This window comes from Equus caballus, chromosome 8 (assembly GCF_041296265.1).
Source record: "Equus caballus isolate H_3958 breed thoroughbred chromosome 8, TB-T2T, whole genome shotgun sequence".
Lineage (NCBI taxonomy): Eukaryota > Metazoa > Chordata > Mammalia > Perissodactyla > Equidae > Equus > Equus caballus.
This window is the reverse complement of record NC_091691.1, coordinates 56,256,549-56,269,915: the sequence shown is the minus strand read 5'-3', so window position 1 is coordinate 56,269,915 and position 13,367 is coordinate 56,256,549. Positions and strand designations below refer to the sequence as shown.

The 13,367-nt window shown below is 36.3% G+C and overlaps 1 protein-coding gene across 1 annotated transcript in view; it reads right to left on the bottom strand.

The window, feature by feature from the left end:
* The window catches only part of TAF4B (TATA-box binding protein associated factor 4b), a 134,208-nt gene that overhangs the window by 22,779 nt on the left and 98,062 nt on the right, over positions 1-13,367 (bottom strand). The window contains exon 14 of the mRNA XM_023647595.2: positions 12,156-12,266. Within this exon, the coding sequence (XP_023503363.2) occupies positions 12,156-12,266 (111 nt within the window). The remainder of the gene's footprint in view (positions 1-12,155; positions 12,267-13,367) is intronic.

The following is a 13,367-nucleotide window of genomic DNA, read 5'->3' as shown; positions in this document are numbered from 1 at the left end:
CAGCTACTGGTACAACATTACAGTATAAGCATAACAGTGTAACTGGTCGTGTGAGACTACCACCATTTAAGAAACCTAAGCAGAGTAATACTAGTGTGAATTAAGAAGCAGTATGCACATAGACACACTTTGAAAAACTGCTCCCTGGGAGCCTGACAACTTATAGGAATCATCTTAAAGCTGGACAACTTAAAAAAAAAAGCCACATAAAGCCTCAAATATTATATATAAAACACCATTGAAACACTATTTGCCGTGGGAGCAATAGTGACCAAAATACTTAATGAAGCAGAGGAAGATAAAAATATTTGAGGAAAAGATACAGACCTAGTTCTGTTCTCACCATTTTACCTAGCACAACTGTGTGAATGAACGAATGAATAAGTGAATACAAATGCCATCTCAAGAAGTACATTATGACTCTTAAATAGAGAATAGAGAGGAGAGCAACAAGTTAAAAGACTGAGAGATAACAAATGACATTAAGTTTTTAAAATTATGATATCCAGTATTTATGAGATGCTAATAAAAAGACACTTTCATATACCGCTGATAGGAAATAACTAGTTCAACTTTAGGTGACAGTAATTGGCAGTAAATATTTAAAAAGAACTTTAATAATAAATATCTCATCTGACTTTGCAATGCTATCTCTGAAATTAAAAAAAAAAAACCATGGTCAAAGATTTAATTATAAATAAGTTCACACAACATTATATTGAAAACTCAAACATGTCCAATACGAGAGATGGATAAATTATAGTATGCCAATGAAATGTGCAGAACATATAATGACATGGATAAGATGTACACATTACATCATTAAGTAAAAAGCGGGTTACCAAAAATCTTACTACGATACGAATTTTGCAAAGATGTGATATGATGTGGATAATTTTTTTTTTTTTTGAGGAAGATTAGCCCTGAGCTAACATCTGCTGCCAACCCTGCTCTTTTTGCTGAGGAAGACTGGCCCTGAGCTAACATCTGAGCCCATTTCCCTCTACTTTATATGTAGGACGCCTGCCACAGCATGGCTTGCCAAGTGGTGCCATGTCTGCACTGGCGATCCGAACTGGCGAACCCCAGGCTGCCGAAGCGGAACATGCGCACTTAACTGCTGCACCACCGGGCCGGCCCCTAATGTGGATAACTTTTAATTTCCTTCTCTGATTTCTATAAAAATCATATTTGTTTTAAAGAAAATAAAAATTTTAAATACAAAAATTCACATTACAGAGGCAGGGGAGGAACATTTAAAGAAATCACCAGTCTGAGACATCAAAAGGTGCAAGTGACAGGAAAAGGAAAGGGACGTGGGAAGAGTTGACAGTGAAGAACCCACTGGAAATAAAACAGAGAAAGTAGACAGAACAGACTCCAGATACTAAATGACAGAGCAAAGGGTAGGCTTTGGAGCTCCTGCTTAGGGCAATAGAGCAGAGCAAGGCTCGTGGAAAGGGGGACAGTCCCCATTTCAGATCGAAGGAGGGACATGTTTCCTCTAATAGCCAAATGTGCCCCTTTCTTAGTGACAAGAGAAGCCAGATAGAGCAAGCTGTCTTTTACCACGGAAAGGGTATCTCAACATGCTCCAAACCACCGAACTCCTAGAAAGTTCACCAAGATGACAGGCTCCAGGGTTTTTGCAGGATTTATCCTCACCCTCTGGCATGCATGCACCTTACCAAAATGTCTATGGGAGCTGTTACTTCTAGCTCACCAGACCCAATTAGTGAGGTATCAATATTTCTTTGGAAGGGAGAGGCTATCCAGGTACCTGCAGACTAGCTTATGACATAAGGCTTGTTACAGCCCCAAGACAGGATAGTGAAGTTGTATTGCTGACCCTGCCAGTTGAAAGCAAACTGATTCTGATGGTCTTTAGTAATAAGCATAGAAGAAAAAAAAGCATATGCCAGATCAATATCTGCATAGCAAATGCCAGGGGTTGTACTGATTTGCTCAACCAACAAAATCACATCTGGAACAGCTGTATTGGAGCCACCACATGATTAAGTTTATGATAACCCACCATCAGTCTCCAAAATCCATCTGTCTTCTTCAATGCCAAATAGATGAGTTGAATGGGGATGGCTAGGAACCACAAATCCTGCATCTTTCAAATCTTTAATGTTGGCTCTGTAATCCTTCCAGGAAATAGTTCACTGTTTTGGTAGGTAGATGACACTCTAGTGGCTTCCACGTGACTTAGTTGTTGAGTACGTTTATTCCAATTACGCATTCCAGGAATATGGAAATAACCATATTAGGCCCACTGTGAGATGGACCTAAGCCAAAACTCCACTGAGACTGATGGAAAACAGTGGTGTTTTGGGTCTGCTAGAATTCATTAGGTTCAGAGTCAGTGTTCAGCAATTCCTAAAAAGTCTAATTATTTCCCCATCCCCAATCCCAGTCACTCTAGTAAATGGCTACAGGTCTTTTGGAGGAAGGCTAGAAGGAGACTCACAGCATAAATTTTTGGCTGTATGGCAGGGTCTTTTCTCAAGAGGACCTGGCTTTCCCTTCATTCAAAGGTCTTAGGGTCTGTGAACGGGCTTAAGTTTGGTGACAGGATGAGAGGCTGCATCCTTTTTTTTTTGAGGTCATCCAGGTCACACTTCTGTTCCCCAGGTCTAGAGCCTTCTGTTTACACAAATCAGTGAAGACGTACAGGTTTCCCACCTAGTTCAGTTCTAGGGGTACTATGATCAACTAGCCCACGCCAAAGACCTCTGCAACTCAGACGATTCTGAGCACGGCTTTGGCCTTGCTGACCATTCAGTAACTACACCCTTTTTGTCTTTAGCAATTAAGTGCCAGCTAGGAGTCCATCAATGTCGATGAATTCAGGGATCCCAGTTTGATGGCAACAGTTCCCCTGTCATTAATGGCTTAAAGAGAATAACCAACAGAGCTCTTCAAGGATGCTGAAGCTCCCCTCATGAATGTATTTCTTAGAGCTTTGAGGAAAGGAGTGTCCACTGGACCCACCTAGGAGGCATATATGATCAAGTGTTTTTATGAAAAATCCACTCTAGCATTCTAATCTCCCTAAGCCTTTGGATAACTTCCTCTACAGTATACAAATAAAGTTTTAGCATCTGTCTCAACTTTACTTAACTTAGGCCACCTTTTAGAGCAGTTTGCAGTCAACCCACTGAGCAAACTGTTAGAGCCACGCCTAGCCCTGTGACCTAATACCTTCAATCTGGAATCTCTGCTTAGTGAGCCCACATCAATAAATTCAGCCTAATCCAATTTTATACCCCTTGTGCTCTGATACCACAACCTTAGGTAGCATCCCGAGGTTAACTGCAGGCAAAATCATTCAGTTCTTTTAGTGTCTATCACATTTCTTTATGGGTAACACTTAGTACTTTCCCATGGGAAAATGTCCAAGACACATTGCTCTACAAGTTTCAGGACAGTACTTTTAGGATGATCCCTTAATAGTGGTTAAGAGCACAGATAAGAACAAATTCTCTGGATATGTATCTGGGCTCCTCCACTTACTAACTGTGGAACTCTGGAAAAGTAATCCTCCCCATACCTCAATTTTTTCATTTAGGAAAAATAACAGTATGATTTTACAGAGTAGTTGTGAGAACTAACAAAGATAACACATTCTAAGTGCTTGATAAAGGCAAATTATTATTATCATATATACATACACATATGATTGTATTAGGTCGAACTATGTGAACTTGCCAATACTTGATAGTTTTTTACCTATAAAAATGGCAAGTTCATGAGTTAACCTAATATAAGAATGGAAATTTTCAGAAAAGATACCCAAGAAACTTAAGGGCTGTTTTTAATACTCTTCTATACCATTTAGACATGTTCAACGTGACCAGAGTTAACAAACACCTCTCCCCCAGATAAAAAGCTATCTACCCTACTCCTCCGGCTGTAAGCAGTATTATCTTAAAAGCATGGCAGACATAGGAGACCTCCCCTTTCTCCCTAAAATCAATAATCACTTGTTGAAGGATTAATCTACCTTCTTATAATACTCTTGTAGGGAGAGTCCTCTTCGTTTCAGAGAAACTTAAAGACTTACAGAGTGCTGGCAGTGGCAAGGATCTTAGCAATTACATACCTAGGTAAATTCATGCTAGTTTAAACAGTGTCAGCAAGTTACCCCTGAAATCCAATCTAAATATTATATTCCAAAGAGCGCTTGTTTGGATAATTCTCTAAAAGTATCCTTCTATGAAGGTGGGTGAGAATAGAGAAGTCAAGAAATAGAAACAAAATGTTTTCTGATAGGAACAAAGAAATGTGCGGGCACTCCATGTTTGAGAAGACCACCATAGGTCTAGTGCTTTAGAAGCCCTGTCCTGCTCCATGCTGAAATAATTCTTGGAAAGGGAATAATGGGAAAATAATTAAGTCCAGAAATCCCTAATAATATCTTCTCTGAAGAAGACAAAGCAACGGACTACATCTTACTTTGCCTCCTGATTTTTCCTCTTAACTGATACAGACACACACAAAACCCATCAGAGTTCCATCCGTTCTTGGCTAGAACACTCTCCAGTACCATCACTGCCTTTCCTGGACATCCCATCTTCCCCAGACTGCATTTTTGGCTGTGGAAGCTGCTGCTGAGTGCTTCTGTGCTTGTTTTAAAAACTGGTGCATCACTACCTGGCACTTAACTATCTGACTTTCACTTTCCAGAAGGGGCACACCACCAAAGCACAGAAATAATGCGAGGGAGAGAGGGAACTGTTGTAAGGATCAGCATGGAGGGAAAAAAACGGCTACCTACACACAGATTTCTTCAAAAAATCCAGAGGTAGTTCTGGGAATCCATTAAGCAATTCTTTCATTGAGCGCCTACAACATCCTAAGACACTGAGGGTACAATATTAAATCATGAGGAACAGGGAGAGGATGTTTGTGCCACTAACTATGACTTCGGTGAATTTTTTCTCAGATATATACAAATTAGTGGAATGCTGGGTGATTTCTGGCTATTAAAACGACTACAAATATTTTTCTTTTTCATAAGACTAAAAGTTTTGAAAACAATAGGCACTCAATGCACAGTTGTCAAATTAATGCAAATTATCTCTTAGCTATCTCAAACTCTGTCATATACCTTTTATGTAACAAAGCTCAAGAAAAAAACTTTTTCAAAATACAATGCATTTTATTACTTTAACACTGCCTCAGCACTGATTCGTAGATAACTTTTGACTTTTCCTCAAACAAGTCCAGTTTATTTTCTAAAAAGAGCTTTATTTTGTATGTAACTTTTAAAGTTGTATACCAGGTGAGAAAAAAATAAACATGGGTGAATTTTCGAACCCTGAGATATCTTTAGCCTAAAACAGGCTGGGTCGTAATGATGTGCTTTGCCCTTCAGAGGACCAGGCATCTAGCAGAGTGGAACCACTTTGCGTTTTAAAAAGGCACCCAGATGCGGGGCCAAATAATAAAGAAAACATACAAAGATTCTTTAAACTCCTCTGTTTCCTTCATAGCATCACCATTTATTCATCTTGATTTTTTTATTGCTGTTTGCCCATAATATTCTGAACACCCCCTCCACTCTTTCCCGCCCCTACCCTGCAAACATAAAGATATGTTTTATACTAACCTCATAACATATCTAAAAAGTCAAACAAAGAAACTGATGCTTTAAATATCAAATTGGACCTAAAGGGAAAGATAAGTTGCTACAACACTAAAATAGACACTAACAAGACCTTAAGTTTTATACAAAAAGTTCTAACAATATTCTACAGCAAACTGTTGTAGAACACTATTTGCAGTAGAGGATTTTTCAAAGTTCATCTCAATTTTTACAACACATGTAAAAATTAATAGAACTTTCCCAGCAATCACTCTTCTGTAAGCTACAGCACGAAATATACCTAACAATGGACGTAACATGTTATTCTAAAATGGTCCTTCTCATCTCCTCTCCTCTATATCCAATAAGTCTGATCATGAAATACTGCAATGTGATTTCTATTATTAATCTTATAGTAAGATCATCAAACATAAATGGTTAAGACTATAGATACATGGTTCTGCAGCAGAATCATTTCATAGGTTCTATCCAAAAAATATTTGCCTGATTAATAATATTTAAAGAATGCTTAGTTTAAAAAGAAATATTTAGAAGAATGCCCAAAATGAAATGGCTTATTTTCAAGGTGCACAAATAAAAACGCACAAGAAGAAATACCTTTTAGGAATGCACTCTTAATTGTGGGGAGAGAGAGTAAAACTGTTATCAGTATCTAACATTCATCATCAAATTAGAGTTCAACTGTGGAAAAATATACATTCGTCTGAAAGCAATTCTGATTTCAATCAAATTTTCTAATTTATTGCTAAGCACAGTTTCAAAAAAGCCCTTTCTCCTCTTATCCCCAAGAGTGAGCATTTTACAGGGCAGCACTCTACCCCGCTTCTAGAGGGAAAGAGCATACCTTATCCACATGACAATTTCTCCATTTTGGCTAGCAAATAAACACTATTTTAAGCAACACATACTAGGCACATCAATACTATATGCACCATGTAGCTCATGTGGTACTGTAACCACTTCATTTTAAAAGAAATATCAGCATTTCAGGCCAAGTGAATAATTAAATGTTCTCAGGAGGCCTAATTTATTTGTATTTGTAAAAAAGCACTGAAAGTAAAACTGCATGCTGACATTCCTAAATTCATACTTTCATAGCTCCAAAAATCACTTTTATGTATAATGATGCGACTTTTTAGATAGGTTATGAAGTTAATATAAAACGTATCTTTATATTCAATAAGATTAATAAGAAATATTGCTATCGGGGCTGGCCCCGTGGCCGAATAGTTGGGTTCACGTGCTGCACTTCAGTGGCCCGGGGTTTTGCCGGTCTGGATCCTGGGCATGGACATGGCACCGCTTGTCAGGCCACGCTGAGGCAGCATCCCACACACCACAACTGGAAGGACCCACAACTAAAAATATACAATTATGTGCTGGGGGGCTTTGGGGAGAAAAAGGAAAAATAAAACCTTTAAAAAAAAAAAGAAATGTTATAAATGTGGGATCATTAATAAGTTACATGAACTATTTGAAAATATTGCTAATAGGGAAAAAGATCCTTTTTAATCCAAGGATCTAAAATTAATGCAAGAAGTTTTTAATGTCTTCACATTCCAAAGGACCCCAAACATAAGACCTAAGCATTATACATACATAATACACACATGCAAACACTCTAAATCTTAAAGTAGGTTCTAATTTACTAAGTATCTGTACAGTCTATATTAATTTAAAAACTAATTTCATATATATATATTCTTATATATAACTACTAACCACAGCAGTAAATTAAGGACAAATCCAAGTACTCCCAAGTAGTACATTTTAACTATTTCAATCCCTCAAAGCCAACAGGCTGATGGTACAAATATTTGGTTCAAAATGATAATTAGTACTTGTTGTTTTTTGCCAGGGTAACATGAGGAGACAGTAGCTGATGCTATTCAACTTTACCAAGACTTCGGAGAATATCAAATGTAAATCGACACGAGGTCAGTTTAATATATAAATTGCACAAATAGATCTTCTTAAGGATCAGAGGAAATTTTGCTTTGTTTTACATAACAGAAAAATACTAAAGGATGAAGGTTTAAAACTAATTTCTCCAAATTTATTATTATTGTTGATTTATTATCAACAAAAATAGTAATCCATTAACACTAAAGGTACTAAGCTTAATCTTCTGAATTTTACAACTTTTTAATACACCACCATTCTACGCAACCTTCCAAATTGTAAGCTCTCCCTGTTAGTAGAAAAAAACCCTGCATTTGAAGTAAGGAGTTACTCCTCAAAGAACTAGACTCTACCCGACTCCCCTGCTTATTCTAGCACATTTAAATCAAACAGGTGAGATTTCAGGTCCCCTTCTATAAAGAAAGAAAGAAGCAGACAAAAGTAACGCCTCAGTTTCCAAGGTACAGAATATTAAAAATATAAAAGGTTTCATACAACACCATTTTTGCGTTATTCGTGAGAGAATAAAACAAGTGAATAAAGGGTGTTTAATAATCCTGATTAATGTAACTTTAGTTACTGGAGGGGCAAATAAATCAGCAGTATACTTGAACATGGAAAGAACAGACAACAGGGTTCTCTCCAGTGAACATTTTTAAAAGAAAATTGCCTTTGAAGTTAAAACACCATGAATAAAAATCATCAAAAAAGAAAGTAGTCTTCAGCTAATTTCAAAATAAAGATTGTACCAAAATGTCACCAGCTCATTAAAGAAATAGGTATTTTCAGTTCAGGCTGGCATGACTTAAAGTACTGGCTGTTATAATTCAGTAAAGTCGGACAACTATATAAGCTTCAAGTCCAGGAAATACAGGGGAAAATATACAGGCCTAAATTCTCAAAGAAGCAACAAGCAAACAGACAATTCAGTATATTTATATCCAAGTTAGACCACATTTTGAAATTTAAAAATAATTTTGCATTTTAATGCCAATAGATAAGTCACATAAACTGATTTTTATCACTGTTTTGAACACCAACAGAACATTTACCCTCCTCTCCCCCAACCTATGGACTTTCTCAGATTCAAACATAAATCAATGAAAAACACTTAAAAATCTCTGATTGGTATAAGCCAGCAAATGTCTAAAGTTTCTAAAATTTGTGACAAACTCATATAAGACAGACAAGCAAAGCTCTGAAGAGACTGATGGTTACACTTCAAACTCACTATGTATCATGACTACTACTTATAGAATACTATTAAGAGATAAAATAATGGTACTATTACTATGATGGCAATGATGACAATTTATTAAGCCTGTTCTTGAGGCCAGCAACTAATTAAGTTTTACATAATCCAATTATAAGGCAGGTAGTATACTCAATTTCCAGATGAGGATAGTTGCGGTATGGAGTGTAAAGAACTTGCCAAAGGTTATAAAACTTGACAGAGTCAAGAACCAAACCCAGATTTGTCTGGGTCCAAAGCACATGTACTTATCCCATGTGCTACAATGCTTCCTCACAAAGCAAACGTTTAACAGGATTTGTTGTGTAATGCCACCATAACAGAAAAGGACAGGAACTTAGACGCTCCCACAGCTCTTTCTCAAAAGAGTCAGAATAATACAAATAATAACTCTGTGGATGAAAAAAAATTACAAATAACTATTCTTGCCACAAAAGAAAAAAATACAAACTAGGCCATATTTATAGGGATACGTTTAATGATGAAATAACATGCCCCAGTTTTAATAAAACATTTGCATACATTTATATACCAAGAGACCTAAAATGAAGGGCAGTCGGTCATCCTGTGCTAGAGAAGTAGAAACATAAAAAAGTCTCTCTCTACTGGACAAGTTTTACCATATTTTTAAATATATGTATTAAGATTTGGAACCTTGAGGACCTGCTAAGTGAAATAAACCAGTCACAAAAAGATAATTCTGTATGATTTCACCTACATGAGGTATCTAAGCAGTCAAATTAACAGAATCAAATTAGAATGGAGATTACCAGCGGGTGAGGGAGGGCAAAATGGGGAGCTGTTTAATAGGTATAGAGTTTCAGTTTTGCAAGATGAAAAAGTTCTGGAGATATGCTGCACGACAATGTGAATATGCTTAACACTACAGAACTGTATACTTAAAAATGGTTAAGATGGAAAAAAAAAAGACTTGGTGGGTAACACACAGCATAAATACATCTACATCAAAAGAAAAGTCCTGCTGCACTATCTAATGTGGTAGCTACCTGCCACATGAGACTATGAAAATTTACATTAATTTTAAAAAATTAAAACTTTATTTCCTCAACCACAGTAGCCACAGTTCAGCTGCTCAACAGTCACATGCAGCTACTCAGGACAGCACGGACAAAGAAGCTTTTTACCACAGGATGTTCTGTTAGATAGCACTGGCTCAGAGTATACAGAAAGAGATGCAAATACATACAGGATTTGTATTCAGTACAAAACTGTGTGTGACATAGGTGGCATTTCAAATCAGTGGGGAAAGAATTACTGAATAGTGTTGAGACAATTTGCTAGCTTGGGGGAGAATGAGGGAATAACGCTAAAGCCATAACTCAACTCTTATTCAGAAGAAATTGTGAATGAATCAAAGATTTACACTTAAAAGGTGAAATGATAAAAGTACTAATACATAATTCTAATTAAGGAAAGGGCTTTCCAAATCGAATAGAAGCCCAGAAGACAAAAACAAAACATTGATTTTTTTCTTTTTAGAAAAATAAAAAAACTTAAAGCCCAAACAAACTGAAAGAAAAGTGGAGGGGAGTGTGGAGTGTTTCGTTTTCTTTATCAATTAAAAAATATAACTCAGTGAGAAAAAGGTAGACTGAAAGTGCCAATATACCCAGGGAAAAAATCACTCAATTTTACTCATAATTTAAACTCTCTATTAAAATTGCATTTTCAACCATCAGATGGCAAAGATAATCCCCAGAGTTAATGAGAATGTGGGAAAATAGGCATTGATGGATGTAAAAACTTATACAATTTATTCAAAGGGTAATTTTTATAAAAAAATCAAAAGCAACAAATAATATTTATGGACAAAATGATATTGAGTCTAAGATTCACTTTAGAATAACCTAAGGGGTGAAACACTTACCTGAGAAAGTTGGTGTGGCTATAAGTGAAATAAGGTTGGGCATAGATTGACAGCAGTGGTAGCAGAGTGGTGGGTCTATGGGGACTCATTATACTATTCTATCTTTGTGCATGTTTGAATTCTTCCAAAAAGTTTTTCCTATTATGCATACTCTTTATCCCAGGAATTTCATTTCTAGGAATTTAGCCTATCATTACATTGGACAAGCACAGAACAACGTAAGTACAAAGATGTTCTCTAAGGAAAGAGAAGCAAAAACCTGGAAACAACCTAAATTTCCATTTGCAGACTGGTTGAATAAACTATGTTTATCCAAACACAGTAATGTCATATACCTTTAAAAAGTATGGAGGTAAAATATATGAGGGAGATTATGGAAAGGGGAAAAAACTCAAGGGCAGAACAATAGGTTTAGTTTGATCACATTTAAGTAAAAACAATATCAAACGTGGATTTGTGAAGCATATGAGATACACCCCAATGTTCATAACAAACTTTCAGAAGACTATCAAAATCTTAACAGTGGTTACGTCTGGTTAGGCAGGGGAAAGGGGACTGGAAATCTATGAGGAGAAAACACTTACTTTTACAAACATTTTTATCCTGGGACTTTTTTGCATGTAAACATATTGCATTCATTGCATTTATAATGAAAAACAACTAGATTTTTTAAATCTTCCTCTATTGAGATGATCGTCATTCATTTAGGAACTGTCAATGTTTAGGGTCAGTGCTGGGGAGGAGCTTGTCTCAAAGCGCATTTAAATTTTACCCAGCAGAACAGATAAACTCCTGTTTTTTAATTGCTGACTGTATCTCAGGGCTCTTACCAGACCTCTATCTCAGCCCTGATCATTGATCCAACAATCTAACATTATATCAAATAATTACACTAAAGACGTAAGATCGATCCTTCCTGGGTGTTAAAATAATTAATGGTATTTACTGAGTATATTTGTGCCCAGTTCTTTGGGGAATACAAAGGAATAGGATTACAGTCTTGCTCAAAAAGTTTATAATTTCACAAAAGAAAAAAAAGAAGCAGAGAAGAATTAATGCCATGCAAACACGTATGTGCAGCAAAGGAGAAGTCAGTGTGGGAATGAATAGTCGGGGCTCATGGAATAAATAAAATGGCAGATTTGATCTAATAAATGAACTGGATTTAGATACACAGAGGGGAGAGTATTATTATATAAAATAGCTAGAAAGAATGCACAGAAATAAAAATGGAGATAGTGAGATTCAGTATGACTAGAGATGGGGGATAGGAAGAAGTATAAAATGAGTAAAAACTAGGAGTAAAGTTCAAGGTGTTATATATCTGAAAAACCAGGCAAAAATTAAAATTTTATAAAATAGGCAAAGAAGAATTTTAACATGCATTTGGCAGCAACAGTGTGCAAGGTAGGGTAAGCTATCTGTGTGTCTTTGCTTCCTTTTGGCTTGGTTTCTTAACATGAAAAATAATGAAAATAAAATAAACATGATTTCAATACCTCACTTCCAGACCCAGATTCTAGTGGTCTCTTCTTCCTTGGTCCAATAGCTGCAAGAGCTGTGAGATTAGCATCTCTTTGCTGTATCTGTGCGAGCTCCAACTGTTGTAACTAGAAGATGGAATAAAAAAAAAAAAATCAATGTTTACACACAGTCATGCTCAGAGGGAGAAAGAAACTGATCACTAAGCCTATTTCTGTATTCTTCACCAAATAAATTACGGTGTAAAATACATACTAGATTCCCCTAACAGCCAAGGCAACATCATTTCCTGATTCCTTTACTCCTTAGTCCTGAATCTCTAAACAGAAGAGGCAGAATTTAGGTAAGGAAGAACTACAGAACAGCAGAGGAAAAGAAAGGCATCCAGAGCTTAACCACTCCTCAGTTTACGCACAGGTAAGAAATGCCTGAAGAATAAACTGAACAGTAAATTGGAGAGAAATTTGCCAAACTACAGTCAACCTTCTCAGATTAAAAGAAAATTACTTAAAGATAGCTTTTGTATATCAAAGGAAACAGTTCTATGCTGTATGATTTACAGAGCACTTCCTTAAAAATTAACTCATTTAACTCTCACAACCACATTGAAAGGTATACACTAATTGCTATAATAACATATGGAAATTATACATATACTTCCATATACTTTATCCCTTCTTTTACTAAGGGAGACAGTGAGGCTCTAAGAGGTTAGGAAAACTTCATACAGGTCATACAAATGATATGTGGTAGAAACAGAGCCCAGAGCCCAGTGTTTTCATTACAGACATTTTCAATATATCACACTTGTCATGGATTTACTCTATGTTTACTTCATGCCCAAAATTGAAAGTGAGTTAGCATTGTTTTACTGTCCCTCTTTTGTCATACTTAACCCAGAATGCCCAAATCTACGAGGCACAATTTTTTACGAAGTGGCTGCTAAAGTATACAGGGGTACTCATGAAAGATGCTCCATTAAAAGGCAGATAAATAAGACATTAAAAGTGGAAAATAAATGCATGAAACATAGCATCATTTCAGCAAGGCAGGTAAGTGTCAAATGCTATTCTTTAAAAAAAAAAAACAAGGTGAGGAAATCAAAATAAAATATTACTGTACAGGTCCTTAAGCTTTTCCAGAAGAGGACAAATGTTAAAATCCCATCAAAATCTTATTAATACGAAGGGGAAAGAGGAAAGCACCTGGCACTGGTTGCTAGGCAAATA